Raw genomic sequence first — 21,548 nt, forward strand, 5'->3', positions numbered from 1 at the left:
GTCATATCAACAGCTCAGTGTTCTCGTATCAGCAGCGCGTTGTCATCATTCTCCTGCGTGTTGTCCTTACATTCCATCTCCTTGTCCTCAAATCCCATTCAAGTTCTATACAGTCATTCTAGCGTAAATATGCACTTTCTCCTAATAAATTTCCTTACTTCTTTCTCGCATTCTGTATTTAGCTTCACGTTCTTGCTCATACATAAGGCACTTGTTCCTCTCCAAGTTCTATTTTCTCTTAACTCGACTTTAAGAAATGCTTGAGAAATTGCTACTATTGTTCTCTGTTTATACACGTGACGTCTGGAGGTGGGTTGGGAGGCTAATCTCGAGTATAACGTGAGACCACGCAAGGGAACACACGCTGTGTGCAATATTGAATGTTGGTGTTATATGGAAAGTGGCTCGTTATTTTCTTTAATACGTATCATGGTTTAAATGGTTTAATATTTGAGTTTTGTAATTACTATAAATCAGAAGCTTAAAAAGCAACCTGGAGGTGCATCTCTCTCTCTCTCTCTCTCTCTCTCTCTCTCTCTCTCTCTCTCTCTCTCTCTCTCTCTCTCTCTCTCTCTCTCTCTCTCTCTCTCTCTCTCTCTCTCTATATATATATATACAATGGTATTTATATATATAATTTAAATGTTTGTTTTGTTGGGTAACTCCTGTTTACAGTTAAGTCTGTGTTCATGACCTCTTCTCTGCTACAAGAACCGTCCTAGAGTCAATCACAGCTCTATTCTCGACCGCCAGTTTCAGTCCAAGGGAATTTACAATCCCTGAAGTCACGTGACTAGTTGTGTCCATGAGCTGGTCAATATCCCCCCTCCCCCCCCCTGGCCGAGAGCCGGGATTAACTCCCCCTGCTTCCCCCCACTCGTGACGTCATAAGGGAGGGAGGGGGGGGGTCTAGGGGAAGGATAAGGGCTAGAGTCGTGGTTTTAGATCTGGTGTGCTAAAGATATCTCCAAAGTTTACGATGAAAACGTGATTTTTCCTTTGCATACACGCTGTATTTATTCCATGCTTTTTTATTCAATAAAGTCTAAAACCTGTATCGGAATAAACATTATGACGTCACACATCTTGCCCACACCATGTATATAAATATAAAACACGATATTTTTATATCATATTTTGTTAGATTAGGTTATGTTGAGTTGGGTTTGGATGGATTGGGTTAAGTTAGGTTTGTTTATGGAGTAGCAATGACGTAGGCGGGATACAAACTTATCTCATGTCTAGAGATAAGTTTGTATATTTAATTTTTGTTTGTATATCTGTTCTGTGGTTCTATCAGTCAAACCAAGAGTGCCTCCCTGCCCTGGTTCCCAATCTCTAAGGATTCAAATGAATGCGTATTAGGCTTCTGTGTATTTCCAAATACAGTAAGGATTTCCATTATATTGCGACATTTCAGTAAGCGACCAAATGTTTACTGTTACTGTTTGTTAAGTGAAATACAGTTATGTTGTAAATAAAACAATACAGAATATAAACTATAACTGTAGTTATTCTTTAAATAAAACAATCCAAAACACAGACTATCAAGCAGTAATGCTGTAAATAAAACAGAATACGGACTCCCAATGCAGTTATGCTGTAAATATAACAAAACAGAACACGAACTACCAATGCAGTTATGCTGTAAATAAAACAAAACAGAACATGAACTACCAATGCAGTTATGCTGTAAATAAAACAAAACAGAACACAGACTACCAATGCAGTTATGCTGTAAATAAAAACCAAACAGAACACGGACTACCAATACAGTTATGCTGTAAATAAAACAAAACAGAACACAGACTACCAATGCAGTTATGCTGTATATAAAACAAAACAGAACACAGACCAACAGCGACGCTCACAGACCACGGAGGTTTCTGTATCGCGAAATTAACTTAACACGTCTAATGTTCCCCACATGTCACGACTCGATAGCTGAGCGCCACACGAGCCTGGAGAGCTAAGACGCTTTTAACGAGCTACGTGTCGTCAGGCTGGGCTCGTCCAAGCCAGTGTCGATATCAAAGACACATTAGTCAGTATGAATGTGCTACCAAAAACATTATTTTCTCGAATGTTAATTAGTATTAATACTATAATTTTGATTTATATTTGGGCCTAGGATAGGTTAGGTTAGGTATTATGATTCTGTTGGTAATTATTTGTGTATGCAGTACGTGGGTGAAGCATTTCTAAAGGTGCATTTCGAACACAGGATGAGGGAGAAACAATGTACATAAAAGATCGAAGGATCAGTTGTGAATAGTAAAGTTCGAACGTATTCATTTGTAAGCAGTACAGTTCGAACGTAATAATTTGTGAGTAAAGAGATAGGACGTAATGGGTTTCGAGTCACTTGTAAAGTGTTTCTCATTCATTAACAAGAGGTTGGATTGCTGGCTAACGAGAATTTACTTATTGTCAACTGTGTACCACCACTCTCTCACTACTTGACAAGCGACAAATATAACTTACGGAGCTCACCTAGCCTTTCAAGGGCAATGATCATTAGTTAAACATTGTGTCAAAATTGCGATGCTTTCCATTTCACAATGTTACTGAAATTTTGACGCTGCAATCGATAGCATTCAAGATTACCAAGTATTAACTGTGTGTGGAGAAGTTGATACAATGTACTTACTGAGATTATCTTCACCATTTCCACTATCACTGTGATCACCTCCATGATCTTCACTATCATCAGTGTGATCACCTCCACCATGTTCACTATCATTGCTGTGATAGTTACCATCTTCGCTCTATCTCTCGTTAGACACTTGGCTCCCATTAACTTTCCCGACGCGGATGGAAATCGTGCTAAAATAAGGTGCCGTGAAAATATGATTTTAGGGTTCCTTCAGTAATAACTGGAAAGGGCGGAAAGGGGGGAAGGGGACGAGATGGGAGGGACTGGGTTAAGGGAAATGGGATGCATATGATCGCGGGGGAAAAAGAGGGTAACACATATAAAGATCAAGGGATGTGGAAAGGAAGGGTGAAGGGTAAGAGGTTATAGTTGGCATAAGGGGTGCGAGACAGGGTCATAGGGTAGCGGAGAGTGCCAAGAGAAAGGGAAGGAGTCAAGGGAGATGGGGTCATGGGGTGAGGCCAAAGGGAGGGGGGTCAAAGGGAGGGGTCAAGGGTAGGGGTAATGCTACTAGGAAAAGGGAATGGAAGGTTAAATCGAAAGGAATAATTCTCGTCATTGCAAAATTCAACGAAATTTATCATGCGGAGATGGTTGATCATAGGGATGGTGGCAGGTGACTGATGATGCTGGGATGAGCAAAATGGATGGATTGTTATTGTAATGGAGCATGGACCCCGCATACCAGCCAGGGAGGTCCCTCGTAACCGGTCAGAGGGTCTCCCACACTAGACAGTGATCCGACTAGAGGGTCTCTCGCTCCAGCTAAAGCTTCCCTTCGACCAATCAATGGGTCCATCATTTGGCCCAAAGGATCCCTTCCTTCAACTAGTGGTTCTCTCATACCGCTTAGGGCTCCCCCCACACTGGGCATTGGGTCTCTTCCACCAGCCAGTGGGTCCTTAATGACGGTCAAGGAGTACCTCACACCGCCCAGTGGGGCCCTCTCACACAGGCCAGGGGGCAACAATTGTTCCATAACATCCACTTTATGAGCATAGTTTACATCAGATTTAAAATTGGCTCCATTGATCCACGTCCAACTTGTCTTATTGCACACCCTTTGCCCACACGCTCTCTCTCTCTCTCTCTCTCTCTCTCTCTCTCTCTCTCTCTCTCTCTCTCTCTCTCTCTCTCTCTCTCTCTCTCTCTCTCTCTCCCCCTCCTCTCTCTCTCTCTCTCCCCCTCTCTCTCTTTCACTTTCCTGTGACGTTTCTAACATTATTTTCGCTTCTGATTCATTGCCAAGAAGAGTTCCACATACCGAACCGAGTTACAAATTCAGATTCCAATTTACGAAAGAAATGCGAGAAGCAAAGGTTTAACAACCTCGACAGCCCTCGGAATTTCTAATGATTTTTTTTTAAATATATACACTATCATGATTTCATACAATTCATTCTCAGCCGTGTCCAAAATCATTACCCCTTAAGTGTGTATTATGGCAGCTGCAGTCATATCCCGGGTGACACGCCACCTCACCCTGCGTACATTCTTGGGACATTAAGTGTTGCTGTACAATTATATTGATAGTAAAAGATGAGAAAATGGCGATGGTTTTAGTGAGAATAATGATGCTGATATTTCTTAATAATAATAATAATAATAATAATAATAATAATAATAATAATAATAATAATAATAATAATAATGATAATAATTTATTACTACTTTTCATTACAAAATTAAGTAATTATCCAAAAGGAACTCCTGTAATCCCAGAAGGCAGCATTACACCAAAAAATAAATATTAAATGAATGATTACGCAATTAAAAAGAACACTATAATAAAAATAATCCAACAAAAAATAAGCCATTTTTTTGCCAATAATACCCAGATACACAACAACAGTAACAGTCACATAACAAAGACAGGTAAGTCATTGTGCAGTTAGCCACCGCAAGCTGTAAATTGAAAACACAAGCCTGAATTAGCAAAGGCTTGATCAGGAAGTCACCAGCATAAGGGTCACATTACGTAGGACCGAATTTTCCTTAATGTGTGCTTCGACGTGCCGGTGTGGCAGATTTGTTGTCTGGGTAAGGGGAGAGTGGGTAAAGGGAGGCTCCAAGGGAGGGGGGGAGGAAAGCGAAGGGAAAGGGGAGAAAGGGACGAGGGGAGAGTATGACGAGGTAACGAAAAATGATCATGTGGAGGAGTGAGGGATGTGTGAAGATGTAATGAAAGGTGCAAAGGGAAAAGGCGAAGGGAAACGAGAGTGGTGGTGAAGGAAGGTGAGGAAGACAGTGAAGGGAGGCGAGGACGACGGTGAAAGTGGTCACTGGAATATTGTGATAGAGTGAATCCATAAACAGGAGAGACACGAAGGGAGGATGCAGATATGGAAGGAAGAATACAAGGAGAGAAGAAGTGTGAAAGAGAATATTAAGGAAGGGGAGAGCAGGAGACAGAGGGAACAGGTATGGAAAGGGAGGATAGATGAGCTCAACGAAGAGAAAGGGGGGATGATCTAGTAGACAAGAAGAGCTAAAAATCTTCCTTAAACTGCTCATGTCGGACAATTACAAGTCAGGCAAAGCAAGGTTAAACAAAGTTAATTTTAGCCTATTCATCAGTGTTTATTTTTGTTAAATCTTCTGTTTTTCCACGGTGGGCAGTGTCCCTAAACGTTGTGTGAGGGGGAGGGAGGTTATTGTGGCAACATTGTATATACTATTTACTATTTGTGCCTGCAGAATAGAGCTATTAGCTCTTGGACCCCGCCTTTCTAACCAATCTATTTTTCCTATATTATGTCTGCTACATATTTTCTCTCTAACACACCCGCACATACATCCTCAGGAAGCAGCCCATAGCAGCTGACTAACTCCCAGGTACCTATTTACTGCTAGGTGAACAGGGACATGAGATTGAAAGAAACTCTGCCCATTTGTTTCTGGCTCGACCGGGAATCGAACCCGGGCCCTTAGGACAACGACCCCTGAGCGCTGTCCACTCAGCCGCGAGTGTGTGTGTGTGTGTGTGTGTGTGTGTGTGTGTGTGTGTGTGTGTGTGTGTGTGTGTGTGTGTGTGTGTGTGTGTGTGTGTGTGTAGCCACATTCTTCTATGTGCGTGTATATGTGCAGGCATATTAACATCTGAACCTGCATATTCCGGAGGTATATGTATTCGCCCACTGTATTATCTGAATACTGAGCAAAGAATTTTAGGCTTGCACGAAGAGCTTAAGCCTTTGGCATTTTCTCACTAAGTACAGTGCTGGAGTCACTGTACTGTCCAGAGCGAGACAGTCCAACGTTTTCAGTTAAACAAATAAATGATTCCAAATACACTCCGCGAAAAAATGATTAACGTTAACAGGGAGAAGAAACATATATAAGTTGTTATATATAATCATGATACATTCGCCTCAAGCTCAATACATAACCCTTGTACTAATTCCTTGACCTAAATAAGACATCGGCCGCGGAAATTAGTACAGAACGCATATTTGGTTCATCGCAATATAGTATGTACTCTAATGAAATGCGTAATTGCCATGCAGAGCACATAATTAGTGTAGAATTGGAGTTCTTTAAGTAAGCAATTCAGGAATCAAATGACATTAGTAGGATCTGCTAGTTTGCTGCTCGGTGGTTCGGGAGGATAATGGGTCTCGGGGCGACTTTAAAAAAGGCATCTGAGTCGGTCTCATTATGGACACGTCATGGTATAAGGGGTTGCTGGTTGAACTTTGCAATACACGCGATGCTGAACCCCGGCTTCCCCTTCGCTTGCACCACTACTGCTCCTTCACCACTACATTCACCACCACTACAGTCACCACCAACATCCCTCCACCTTCCATGAAACCAACATCATTATTCCTCCATCTCTGCAACAGCCAAATCTCCTTCACCATCAAAGAAACCACCACCACTACCACAACCACCACTCTTTCTTCCCCATTTCAACCACCACTGTCTTCACCACCACCATGTAGTCTTCCTTCATCCCTGCAACCATCTCTGTTGCTTCGGTGGCCATCACCCCTACCAAATTCTACGCGTCTGCCGCTATCATCACCAACATAACCCTACCACCAAACATAAAACCACCTTCACCACCTCAGCCACCACTATCACCACCCCTTCCACAACAAATACCGCCACCACCGCTACCGCCACCTTCGCCACAGCCACAACAACCATCACTACTTAGTGTTCGTATTTGAGTGTAACACATTCACATGACATGGCGTGACATGACTAGCCGAACATGAGCGAGGCGCTGCACGTGAAAGCGTGAGAAATGAAGGACAACCATGAGTTAACATGGGAAATTAAAACATAAACTTAATCCGTTATAAAAAGTACCTAAAGTGACATTGATATTTGGAGCACCTAACATGATCCAAAATGACAACATACGAAGGCTTCCTAGATGACACAACGAGAGGTTCCTAGATGACACGCCACCACGAGAGGTTCCTAGATGACACGACACAACGAGAGGTTCCTAGATGACACGACACAACGAGAGGTTCCTAGATGACACGACACCACGAGAGGTTCCTAGATGACACGACACAACGAGAGGTTCCTAGATGACACGACACAACGAGAGGTTCCTAGATGACACGACACAACGAGAGGTTCCTAGATGACACGACACCACGAGAGGTTCCTAGATGACACGACACCACGAGAGGTTCCTAGATGGCACGACACAACGAGAGATTCCTAGATGACACGACACCACGAGAGGTTCCTAGATGACACGACACAACGAGAGGTTCCTAGATGACACGATTTGACTGTTAAGTAAGAAGCTTCACATGACATGATTAGCATGACATGATACACACTGACATAACACTTCATGATATAATCTAACACCACACTGTACGACGCACTGACATGACACTGAATGACGCACACAGATACACACAGACATGACACTTTCTAATATGATACTGAATAGCACACAGACACTGACATGACAATGCGTGACACTGACACAGCACTGTCATATAGTACCAGGGATACCATTCTTGTTTCGCAAGCGCCGGCAACTCTCTCCACGGCCTCGCCTACTTCCTTATCAGTTGCCAATCGTTACTTCGTAATTACTCTTTATCTGCTCATTTTCTTAGTAATTATTTCTTTAATTTTCCCTCGACGTCATAAACGTCATGTTTTTTGTTATTGAAACTGCGGGAATATGGGTTTTATTATTCTGGATACAAACACACATTCACACAACACACACATTCACACAACACACACACATACATACACATACACAAACATACGCACATCACACACACACACACACACGCACACACACACACACACACACACACACACACACACACACACACACACACACACACACACACGTACACACACAGATAGGTAAGTACTCTCTAATCACATCTGCTTGTTAAAACTATGGATAGAAGTAGTTTTCTTGTACTCTTCTCTAACGCTGATTGGCTTAGGTGGTGACATAACAAGAGAATATGCACGCTAGTTGGACACGCAGACGAGTCACGGGGACGTGAGGAACTCTACAGTGTCAGCCCAGTGGGCAAGTGGAATGTTAAATAACCATAAATAGCAAGGGGCTCCAATTAACTATAATTTTATAAAAGCGGGTGTAACAAAAACAAAGGGGTCGAGTGTTACTGCATTAATCAGACATCAGTTGGAAAGGTGGGGCCCATGAGCTTAAGCTCGGGGCTGGAATTTATGTTAGATAAGAACACACACACACACACACACACACACACACACACACACACACACACAAAAGAACTATGCAAAGATGCACGTTGCTTGATACACACTAAGAGACAGAGTGCGTGTGTATTCTACGATTATGTTCTTCTATATTTCTGTGTTAACTGTGGGCCGGCATGAAATATGTGTGTGAAGACTTCGTGGAACCGCTTTTCCTGTCTAGTGTGACTTCTTCTTAGTAACACTGCACCCTGTATGAATGCTCTAGTCGAAGAGGATACCAGTGAAAGACTGCAAGTGGGTCATGGTTTAGTTTGGTGTTGGGCTACAGGCCCATTATCCCCGGGAGAATTACTAAGGCCAGCACAAGACCTAATCGTCCAACATGTACACTTCCTCAATACAGTTAAGTATTAAATTAAATACAGTGAAATTACTCTAATAACCAGGTACAACTTCTAGTGTATAAATTACTCTGATGTAGTGTATGCTGTTGTTTTAAGCAGCGCTCTGGAAGCGTACGAGACGGATTTCAACAAGTTTGATAATGCTAAAATTGCGAAATTTGCACTATTTATATCTCATACAACTCTGTAACGGTACTTTTCCCCAATATTTGTATTTGTACCACTGTAAATACTTAATAAGGAATAAAATATATAGCTGAATTTTGACTTGATTACACCAGGCTAGTACTCTTGTCATTTCTGGTTTAGACTCAAAAGAATTGACTGGGCAATGTGGGCCATAGAAATAGCTCGCGAAGCATGTGTAGACTATGGACGTTTGACTGACAGAACTCTGAGAGGTAACTAAACAGTTTATTATATTTACCTACTAAGCCTATCTCTTCCCTAATTTCTCCATCTACTCTCCCTACTTTAACTATCTTACTCTTTTATTTAGATAGTCTTCATTTGCCGAAGTAATTTGGACGGAGGGTGGGGGGGGGGGGGGGGGTCAGGTTTTATCACAAGGACTGACCAGTTTTCTTCCTCTGATCATTGTGTAAAAGCAGCTTTCAGCTTCTATGTTATTGAGATCTGGAATTTCTTAATTCGCCTACTCGTATTGCCGATCGGCAAACGTATTGCCGATCGTTTACTACTCGTAAACGCCGATCGCGTTTACATCGATCGATCGATGTAAACGCTCCATAAATTCTTGATATTTTCCAGTCTACTGATATCTCTCCCATATTATCCGAGGTCCTGCAAGCTGTCTAGTCCAGGTGCCTGAAGGCATCTCAAACGTTCGCAAGTTTCCATATACCGCTGATGTTATTATGTCTATATATAACTCTGGTGAAAGGCTTGAGGATATATCTATTTCCAGATCGCCGGGAAATAAGGCACTTTCTCACAAAACTTCCGACAGGACCTCATTTGCAAAGATTCCCGATTGGATATCTGCCTACATACAAAACATTGTAGAACCTATTACTCACCAAACATCCCATCCACAAGCTCATTCCGACGCAAACACCCCCCATCAACATGCGTCGCTATCGGCAACAATAATATCTACTGATATAATAATTACGCGCAACAATTGTACAAACCAAGTACTCACAGGGGCATGTTGAGGACTGTGTCGGAGCGACCCTGTCGACCAGTATGACCGGAGGTAAAGTCCTTGCCTCTTGGAGAGGTCTTGCTCGGGTCCTTGTAGGAAGAGGGGGCAGAGTCTGATGGTTGGAGAGTGCCGGTGGCGGAAGGTACGTCCAGTAGGCGGGTCGACTCTGATGCCTATTATGGAATATAAGGAAGAGTGTAAGAAAAGGAGAGATGGAAGGATGGGGAGTGAGCAGGGGAGAGAGAGAGAATTATGTACTAGACAGATTTCGTGAATTTGAATTAAAATTAAGGCGACATAGATCTTCCAGATTGGACAGTATTGTAGGCTGATCCATGATGCAGACTCAGGGGTTGTTTACGCAGATATACAATAAATATAATTTAAATATATATTGTGTAAATTGTATATTATGTTTATTGTTTATGTTAAGGTTCATGCTCGCTACTGATTTTCAAGTTATTTGTTATCTCCTGTCTTACCAAGTGCTATATAGTCGTAATGGGTTGGTGCTTTCTTCAGATAGTTTCCTTTCTTTCCTGTCTTTGAAATTATATCTCAATGTTGATAAATAAGCAAAAACACAATCTATTTATTCCACTTAGCGTCGTGTCAAACTAGTCCTTAACGTTAATATTACACAGTTTATAATTTAGAATTAAAATGCATTTAATATAACAATTTTAATGTATAATTTAAAAATTTAATAATTTTGTTTGTAAATTGGGTAAATTATTTATGTGCAATAATTGTTTAATTTTTTTGACATTGTTACATTTACAGCTGTAAACAGTTATAGAGTTATGAAGAAATATGTTTAATTTCATGTTAAGTTTCTGTTAATATTACTACTGCTGTCGTTAATTATTAGTCCTATTACTGTTATTATTGCTATTATATTTACTGTTAATGATGTCATTAACCCTTCACAGTGTTTTAAATCACACTCATATTATAAGATATGTTGTTTAATATATATCTAAATATGTAAGGTTGTTTTACACTGGTGAACACCTGTTCAATCCAACCAGAATTATAAAGATTTATTTATCAGATTTAAATATGTATATGGCTTCTGATTCTGATTTTTCTTTTGACATTGTAGCCAAGTAAACAATATACTAAACTGTCTTTACCCTTCAGACTTACCTCATCTTTTCGCTTTCTAGCCGGTGCGTTCTGGTATAGTCTGCTGAATACGTCGTTAGCGGCAGTCTGCTGCTGCTGCTGCTGCTGTAGCTGGCGCCGTTGTGGTTCGGGTGCGGGCCCCTTGGTAGTGGCGCTGGAGACACCCGGTTCCCGAAGAGGTGCCTTTGGGGGGATAACCTTGGGCTTGGGTTTGATCTCGGGCTTTCTGGCGACGACAGCGGTGTGTTCGGGCCGCCTGTTACTGTGTAACCGCTCGAATACATCGCCGATGTTCTGCTTCTGCTGGGATGCGGCCAGAGGGGCGGTAACTGGTGCACTTGGCGCTGGTTCAAGGTATCGCTCGTGAAACTGATCCCTCTCTTTCGCTGGGTAGATGCCCCCCATCCGATTAGCGGTGCTTGCTGGAAAACTGTTGCTTGGTGGGTAGGTGGTGTTTGGTGGGTAGTTGGTGTTTTGCGAGTAGGTCGTGTTGTGTGGGTAGTTCGAGCTTTGTGGATAATTGGTGCTTGCTGGATAGTTGGTACTTTGTGGGTAGTTACTGTAGCTACTGACGCTGCTCGGCCCGTACGAGTTACTGATCCCCGTATTGTATGAGCTGCTCCCGGTGGTGTAGTGTCCACCGTTCCCAGTGTTGAGGTGTCCAATGTTCCCTGTGCCAGGGTGACTGTCGTTACTTTTATGGTTGTCACTGCCTTTATGGCTGTCACTTCCCTTATGGCTGTCACTTCCCTTATGGCTGTCACTTCCCTTATGACTGTCACTACCTTTGTGGCTGTCACTACCTTTATGACCAACGGTACTATGCCCTCCGTCGTCGTTCAGGCCAGCGTGAGTAGCTTGGTACTCTGAGGTGAGAGACTCAAGGTTCTTGGGAACAAGACCGCTAGCGATTATAATTGGTGGACTGCGTCTGTAATCCTCTTGAATCCTCTCCTTAAGCGTAAGGCGAGTTTCCTCTTTCCTCTGAGTCGGCCTTGCATCCGTCTTCTTCAAGATACTGTGTCTAGGCTGTTGATTCTTCATTCGGACAGTCTGTGCCCCGCGACTTTCTTTGACCTTTGATTTCCAGTTGTGGAGGGAACCGTCGTCGTATTCATCACTGTATTGATAATTCTTGTCATAGGTATCCTGCACGTCTATCTTGCTGAGGGAATCCCTCCGCTGTAGTGTCGGTCTCGACGTCTCTCTGGGCACGAAATCGTCATATTCATTGGGCTCTCGGGTGTAAATCCCTCTACCGGATTTCACAACTAACGGCACTTGGGCTTTTTGCCAAAGGCTCCTAGTCGAGTTAAACCGATCTAAAATTCTACCAGTGGTACCAGGCTGGTCGCGAACCGCCAGCGGACGCGACCCAACAGTTTCTGATTTAGACACAGCAAGAGATACCGTGGATATGGTTCCTTCAGGAACCTCCACATCTGACAGGGAGGTGCCCCGAGGGGTCACCTGGAAGGGCATTATGTTGTTACCTGAGGATGTAGGGATGCTTATCTTGTCTCCGGAGTTTGACTTTGCCGACTCCACGAGGGCTTCTACGAGCACATCCTCCCTTAAGGATGTGCTCTGAGCTACTAACCCGTCCGTGGAACGTGACGGGTCTGAAACATTATTGTTGTTGATATTAGCAGCGGCGTTGAGTTCATTCTGGAAAGGACTTTTCAAAATCTCCTCTGAATCCTTTGCTTTAGAACTGTTGTTATTTTCTGCATCATTCACTTTTGCAGCATTTTTCTGAGGATCACTGGCGTCATTTTTATCGGCACCTCCACTCGCCACCACGTTTGAGGGAACACTGCCAGCCACCGAGAGTTTCCCGCCACTATTCTTCACGCCTCCCGTGCTGTTCGCTACTCCATCCTGGGGTATTGATTGGTCCGCTCCGGACTGGTTGCTAGACGCTGATTGGTTCCCGTGTTCCTCATTTATTTGATCTACGTTTCTATTGGCTTCAGAAGAAGCACTCTTTAGTATCGTCTCTTGTGAATCGTTTTTCGAATTCGATTTTTTCGATTGTGATTCTGTTTGCACCTGAGACTCTGTTGCTTGACCGAGTGGAGACTCCGACCTGGGAGTCTGTCCGTGGGTATAGAGTAAATTTTCTTCTGCTGTTATAACTGAGAGGGATCGACTTCTTAAAATGCTTGAGCTTTGTTCATTAGATTGTTCATCGTTTTCTTTCTCATCCTTATTATTCTCAGAGGCTGAGGCTGTCAGCTGTAAAGATTTCAACTCGTGCACAACATGCCCGCTTTTATCATTAGTATCCCTAGGGCGAGGGGTGATCAACTTGGGACTCTGAAGCCTTGGAACTCCGTGATCGAACGACAGCGGAATGTCAACAGTGATAACCTCAGGATTTGGTAAAATCTGGGGTGCTGATTGGTCGCTAGAGTTGACTGTTTCTAGTGCTGGGTTGCTGTCTTTTATAAAATAATTATCCTGTATGGCGTCAACTGAAGACGGTAGAGCACTAGATATTGTCTGAGCGTCATTTTCCTTGTCTTGTGGAGTGCCCTCGTCTGAAGCCCCGTGTTCAACGGTTTCAGGTGTATTTTCCTCGTTTATGGTGGTGTCTTTGGAACCATTTGTTTTGTGCAGTTGAACAGAGTTATCATCCTCCAGAATCGTCAACGAAGACGCCTTGGATTTGGTAGCCGAATAGCGAACCATCTTGGCTGGTCTTGACAAATCTGATGACGATGGAAACTGTTTATCGCTATTCAGAAATCTTTTCGCTGAAGCGATCACTGCCCGAGGCGTCCTGATAGAGGATGCTGGCTGGCTGGTCGGCGTGGTCTCTGTGTTTAGCCGCTCAGAAAGTTCTGTGTTTTCGTGAACGGTTTCTAAGCTGGTTATGTTGTCATCGCTAATATCTGGAGCTCTTTCTTTCGAACTTTGCCTACTCGTCATACCTGACCTCGATGGCCTCTCTCTGGAGCTTGGCCTACTAGTAACACTTAAAGCAGACGCTCTCTCTCTAGAGCTTGGTCTACTGGTAACACTTATAGCTGAAGTTCTCTCTCTCGAGCTTGGCCTACTGATAACACTTACAGCTGAAGCTCTCTCTCTTGAGTTTGGCCTACTGGTAACACTCAAAGCCGAAGCCCTTTCTCTTGAGCTTGGCCTACTGGTAATACTCAAAGCTGAAGCCCTTTCTCTGGAGCTTGGTTTACTGGTACAACTTAAAGCTGAATCTCTGCCTCTTGAAGTGGGTCTACCAGCGTCTCTCGCCCTTGAAGGTCTCTCTCTAAAGCTTGAGCTACTGGTGATACTTAATGCTGAAGCTCTTTCTCTTGAGTTTGATCTACTTATACCCTCAGATGTTAAACTTTTTCCTCTGGAGCTTGATCTTCCAGTGAAGTTTGAAGAAGAAACTCTATCTCTCGAACCAGGTCTGCTATAAGGAGTTCTCTCCTGAGAGCCTGTTCTCTTTTTATCAACAGATTGCGAAGCTCTGTCTGCGGAAACAGGTCTAATCGCTTTGTTAGACCCTGGAGTTCTGTCTCTTGAACCGGACCTACTAGCGTTTCCTGATCTGGGATATCTCTCTCCTGAACTAGGCCGGCTAGGTGTTTCAGACTTTAAAGTCTCGAATGTAGAGTCAGGCCTCTTACTAGCCTCGGAGGTCAAAGATTCAACAACAGAAACGGGCCTGCTGACGTTTTCATGTTCTTTACCTCTCACAGCACCAGCCTTCGAAGCACTTAGGGTTTTCTGTTTGAGAACCTTTTTATTCTGCAGGGAAAGCTCGACTACTTCAGCTATCGAGGTGGACGGAACCACAAAGGTGTCCATATCCCGGGTGAACTCGAGGCTGCGTTCTGGAGAGTGACTCGGGGAAGGGGAGTGATAGCCATATGTAGTGACCTTGTGGATGGTGGCGCCCTGGATCATACCGCCAACCTTCTCGCTTTTGCCACCCTCGCCAGATGCAACATTAGAGGTCAACGCCCTTACCACCCCTTCTATACTGGACCTGGAAAGACGACAGTTTCATTAGCTATTAAACGAGACAGCTTTCATACTAAAACATATATCGCAAGATAAAAATGGAAGCTATTAAGATAGAACATGGCAGTACAAAACATATATAGTTTCCTCAGAATGGATGAATATTATAGTGGATTATTATAATTATAATTATTATAATTATAACTATAGTGGATGAATAGTGTCAAAAGTACATTCGCAAATGAGCAAAAGCAAAAAAAGGCACAGTTATATCCAGGACAATTTAAGAGGATGTTGCTTGTCGGTGTTGCCACTGAATACAGGGTACTGAAGTGTACACTTCACTACCTTGTATATACCTCGAACAGGTTTACCTCCATGGTATACCTAACGTGATATCAATGAGCTATATTCCATACCAGTGTTACCTCCACACTGGTATATCCTTCCAGTTAAAGACACCTCCGTGGTATACCACACTACTCATACTCTCGTTATAAATCCCCTATAACTGTTATTCCCGTGGTAAATCCCCACCAGTGTTACCTACGTGGTATACGACTTGAAATGGTAGACTAAGGTAAATTCAGACATACCTTTATATACCTTGCGTAGTTATACCTCGACCTGTGGTATGTTCTCTACTAAGTCGACCCGAACTCACACATTCTCACTTTTCTACACATTATTTAAAATATATTTTAAAATATTGTTGTCCAATAACACAATATTATTCTTTGGAATGTGTGATATGTTGTTTCATTTTAATGGAAATTATAACATATTTTATTGCATTAATATTAAAATTAATTAAATATAAAATAAAATGTAAATATATAAGTTACTCCATTTATAAGCTTCAATGTTCGTTTTCTATGAAGTGCCTTATGCAACTAAAGAAAACGACTAAAGAGGGGAGGCATTTATATTGAGATTGCAGTCAACCAATTCACAAATCATTTGAGATAATATTGGAAAGTAGCTAATGTATTGTTGCAACTCGCTTTTGTATCTAAACTACTGAAAAAGTGAATTATGTAATATAAATTTGGTATATACAATATGATTTCTCGCCTCCACATGCAAAAAGGAGCCCTATTCCTCGTCCAAATAGCTGCGATCTACTAACGAATGGCGATCATAACGCAAATGTCAAGGGCAAGTTCTGGCAGTAAAATAAAACACGAGGCATTGTGCCACACCCGAATATTACAGTATAAGTGAAGCAGCTGAGAGTCGTGTGCAGAAGCAGTGAATTATCGAAGGATTTGGCGAGACGGGAGATGGATCACACTCCACTCACAAGGGTTTCAAGTAGGCAAGAATGCAACCCCCATAAAACAAGATCAGGTCTCTAGTCTCTTGCATGAAGTGTGACCAGATTATATTTAGTGCTTAGAACTTAAGGCCTAACACCGGTAGAGTGTTGACTAAAAGTTTTATGAATGTCTCTTTAATTTTTTAATTGATTTATTATTGAAATATAATAATTTCATGTACACTGCTTTTTAAATGCATATATTTTAAACTAATATTAAATATATCTAATTAATGTTGTTATTTAGATAAAATACGACGGCGATTTTTAGTAAAAAGTGTTGAGTGGAATTCTTTGGAAAAGGAATTCAGTACAACCTCTCTCATTTTTAATATACACAACCACTATTTTCGCAACATTTGCATAATTTTCCTGAGACAAATAACACATTCAAGGTATTTTTTGTGTGTTTTGTGCTCCGCCTACATCGAATTCCTTGTTCGTACAGGGAGCAATAACGCTCCCTCCTCCACACACACACACACACACACACACACACACACACACACACACACACACACACACACACACACAAGTATGCATGAACACACATGCACACAATACACACAGAAACCGGCCAGTTCTAGCACCTGGTCAAATGTCTAAGAACCCATATTACTTTCTTGTATTTTTTCGCAAAAAACATTTACGTTTCCCATAACAAAGGTGTTTCTTTGTATTCATTCAGGCAAACACTGGGCGTAAGGATGCGAGCTATGCGAGTAGTAAATGCTATGTGTACAGCAGGGCAAGTTTTGCCTCGGTGCAAGACCTTTATGTAATGCTTCAGTACCAGTCTTACCCTGCACCCCATTCTGTGTGTGTCAACCCTCCCACGGTAGATTGCTTCGCGAAAATTTTATAATTTGACAGCCCAGAGCACCACACAAATATTATGAAACCACGTTATATAATACTCAAGAGATTTATTATTCCGTCCCTACACACAGTATATAAGATAGTGGTACAGAAGTTTTCCTTCGGTTGACCTTCTAAGCACCTCTTCAGCGCTGTGGAACTCTTTTTCTCAGCACTTGATATCCTCTTTAAGCAAAGGATAAGTGCATTCTTGCCGTCGTGAGTGTGACAGCTTGCCCACGACGTGGGTAATGTGAGTGGCTCTCCATCACAGACACTCACGTCAGGTCCCTCCGAGCCTTGGGGCCAGCAGACCGGCGAGTTATTGCTGACTGACACGATACCCCGACAATCGCCACCGCCACTACTTCGTGGTGAAGCAACTTCTATCGTTACTTCAATTTTCATTTCCACAATCAACACCTTAACGACCATCGCCATTTTAATATAAACCTTTACCTTCTCAATGGAAAAGGACTCTACTACCACTACCAAAATATTTAATAGTAGTTTTGTGTTTTGCCTAAAATTGTCGATGCTATTAACTGTATCGTTTAGTATTGCAAAAATCATTTCCATCCAACTCATCGACAAAAATTCCACCATTGTTACAAATTCTGGTACTTTGTTTCCACCTTTATCTTCATGATCGTATCCCGACATATTAAATATTCTGCCTTTATCCAATCCGGCTAATTTATCTAAGTATTTTCTGTATGGTGATCAAGTTTCTCCTGTTGCATACTTCCAGTGTTTTTTCGTAGCTCTCGACTTTCAGCTTTGGGACAAATCTGGTAGCATACCTCGATTTTTACAAGTTTATTTTTGTGTTTGATAAGATTTGGAATCCATGTGTGTGGGTGTGCGCGCGCGTGCGCAAATCGGTTTATATGTGTACGTTTGTACGTCGGTGTATGTACTCTCCTAGTTGTGTTTGCGGTGGTTGAGCTGTGGCTCATTGGTCTGCACGTGTAGATGAATGTGTACATGTCAGCAGATGTGTACGTATCATTGTATGTATGCGTGTTGGTGTACGTGTGCGTGTCAGAGCATGTGCACGTATCAGTGTATATGTGCGTGTCAGTGTACGTGTGCGTGACAGAGTATGTGTGTGCATATCGGTATATGTACGTGCGTCTGTATACAAATATTGCGAACACCAGTCCAAAGGTCAGCGTCGTGCAAGAATTGTACACAAGTGTCCATATATTTTCCTGACTCCAGCAGCTTGTTGCATGACTCTAAAGTGGCTGAGTGCAAATGAAAAGGCACAGTTGATGTAAAAATATTAAAATGAATTTCCGTTCTTCCTTCATATATTTTCTGTCATTTGGAATTGCGGGCAGATTATCAATTCTTCTTCGTCTTCTTCTTCTTCTTCTTCTTATTATTATTATTATTATTGTTTCGTATCTTTATTAATGTTATTTAGGTGTTTATAAACATTATCATAGTCATAACGATCCTTAGAATGTTATCCTTAGAATAACATTATTATTATTATTATTGTTAAGGAGTGTCAAGGCAGCAGCAAATTAGCCTCCCAGAGGACGCGCCTGTTGCACCTGTCATTGACGTATTGACGCGAGCAGTGCCAGTTATGTGGGTAACTGCCCCTGGGAACGACTCGACGACAACAGTGCCGGGAACGATACCACGATACCAGCAGTAAAATAGGTGCCTGGGTGTTAGTTAGCTGTCACGGGCTGCTTCCTGGGGGTGGAGGCCTGGTCGAGGACCGGGCCGCGGGGGCACTAAAAAGCCCCGAAATCATCTCAAGATAACCTTAAGATAACGACCACAGTGCGTGAAACGACCCCACGACAAGAGTGTTGAAACCCACACCACGATAGCAGCATCGGGAAAAACTAGACGACAAACATTGCCAGTAATGACACCACGATAACAGTGCCTGGAATGACTTAATCGACAACTGGACCGGAAAACGACACCGACAGTGCCGACATTTGCATTAAAATATATTACTCATACACATTGGATGAATATATTATCCTCGGATACGCAGTGAAAATATATTATTTTCTGATATATAGAAATTGATTTGTATAAAGCAACGCTTATACGCTTTGCTACACTTCGCTACGTTACGCCGAAGAAGCTTACATATTCTACGTAATTTTGTCTCTCTTGAGCGAGCTTCATCGTAACTCGGTTCACTTTTCTCATGTCAACTATGCAGCTCACAGTGTTGTCCCGAGCGAGGTGTAGGCGAGAGAGCTGCAGTGAACTAGTGAAATGTATTCTGTACGGCAATGAATAATAGCACTACGATTCCTTAATAGTACTCTGAATAGCACTTTTAATAACATCCCGATTCCTTATTAGCATTTTTAATAGCACTTATATCTTAATGGAACTAATGGCAATCTGAAACCATAATAGCACTGATACTTTAATAGCATCCATAATAATAGTTTTAACTGCGCTCTTAATAGCAATGATACCTAACAACAACGAGTTTTTTTTTGCCGGATGTTGCTCTTTAGCCAGATTTAAAATTAAATGGACCTGCTTCTAGTTAAGTTGTTCTGTTTTGCGAGGATTTAATATTTAATTATTTGTTACCATAGTGGTTCATAATTGTTCAGTGCATTATTGGTAATTGTATAATTACTTTCACTAAGCAGAGTTTTAAATCCAGAGTATTATTGAATTTTGTTGTTATCTTATTAGTCTAGATCATTCATTGATTAATACTCTCCGTAAATATCCTTTATCATCTCTGAATTAACATATATAGCTCCTGAATAAATAAATAAATATATATCTCAATTAAAGCAAAATCTATAATGAGTAAATCTATTTCATATGGAGTAAACAGATAAGATTTAGAGGTAATTATGATAAGATGGTAAATATGCTAAGGACGTAAACAAACTTCACAGAGTGTAAGGAGATAGGAGCCAAGACGTGTAAAAATCCTAGGATGATCGTAAAGTTCTATTATTGAGTTTCATAACAGAGAGTTAAGCGCGCCCGACTCACCCCTCTTGTAATACTGTGTTTGGGGAATTAAACGGCTATATTAAGTAAGGGTAAACAATGGCTTGAAACACTTATTTTTTTTATCATTATTCACCTATGTTTAGTTTTCTTATTATTTTTCTCCTTTATTTGTTCCGTCTTTATGTTCTTTTTTTATGTTTATTATTATATTTTCATTGGTAATTTGTTATCTTTGTCTCTCTGCCTGTCTTTACCTCGCTCTCTCTCTGTCTCTCTCTCTCTCTCTGTCTTTTTCTCTCTGCCTCTCTTTCTGTCTTTCTATCTCTCTCTCTCTCTCTCTCTCTGCCTCTCTCTCTCTCTCTCTCTCTCTCTCTCTCTCTCTCTCTCTGCCTCTCAATCATCCAATAACTTTCCCACGGACTAATAACGTGTCAACATTCGTCAGAGATTTATGGCAGCATCACGCCTGCCCAATCATAACCTACAATTTCTGATTAATATATGTGTTAAGGATCTACTTACGACTACATTCGTAACAATATTTCTCAGCTTTCATAAACACACCGCGATAAGAATTCCTCACTAGAGGTTTGATGCCAACTAAAAGGCCTTAGTTACGCTTATTAACTTAACGACTTCAGCTTAATTTTTCATTTGTTTTTAACTTTTTACTACAGAAAAGCATGTTCAATGTGGTGTTTAATCGTGCGTCTGGCGTTGAGGTGCAAAGGAGGGGGAGAAGGTTGCGTTGGTCGCTGCCGGGAGTTTGCCACAAGTTCTCTATGATTGTGTGACCAATTTGCACAAAGCAAGTAAGAAAGTTGCTGGTAGGATCGATGGAGGTATAGGGGAATTATGCCGTGAGTGGATGAGGAATTTGGAGATGAGGGTTTGTGCAATGAGGACATAGGATATAGGGGATGGAGGCTAAGAGGATGAGGGGGAAGGGGTTAAAATGGTCGTTATTGGGATGCGAAAGTACAGAATGGAGGTTAAAGAAATGGATATTTGCGGGATAAGGTGTATGGATACGTGAGGGAGAGTTAGGATATATAAGAACAAAGAATTGGATGATAGTAAGGTGTGAGATTGGGTGATGTGGGTTGAAAGGTAGTCTCTGATTTTGTGTACATTCTTTACTCTTTTAGTAAAGTACGTCTCTAGCTGTTGGTCGACTAATTCGTGTGTGTAGGTGTGGTAATGGAGCAGCTTGGTTATTTCTCGAAATTCGATGGACATTGTGAAAGTTTATACATTAAGACCAAATAGAGATTAGTCACGTAGCCAGGAGTGCCGGAATTTGCTTGTGTGCGCATGAGTTTTGGGCTTGGAAGGAAGGCATGTGGTACAGGGTTTGGTAAGACACACCGTCCCCATTCCCACACG

General features: G+C 41.9%; 1 protein-coding gene across 2 annotated transcripts in view; it reads right to left on the reverse strand.

The window, feature by feature from the left end:
* Positions 1-21,548, reverse strand: part of LOC123762435 (serine-rich adhesin for platelets-like) — a 57,011-nt gene that overhangs the window by 27,966 nt on the left and 7,497 nt on the right. For both annotated transcript variants that reach the window (XM_069325165.1, XM_069325158.1), the window contains exons 2-3: positions 11,066-15,044; positions 9,914-10,089 (exon numbers count right to left, since the gene is read on the reverse strand). In XM_069325165.1, the coding sequence (XP_069181266.1) occupies positions 9,914-10,089; positions 11,066-15,044 (4,155 nt within the window). The remainder of the gene's footprint in view (positions 1-9,913; positions 10,090-11,065; positions 15,045-21,548) is intronic.

Source organism: Procambarus clarkii, chromosome 2 (genome assembly GCF_040958095.1).
Source record: "Procambarus clarkii isolate CNS0578487 chromosome 2, FALCON_Pclarkii_2.0, whole genome shotgun sequence".
NCBI classification, from domain to species: Eukaryota; Metazoa; Arthropoda; class Malacostraca; order Decapoda; family Cambaridae; genus Procambarus; species Procambarus clarkii.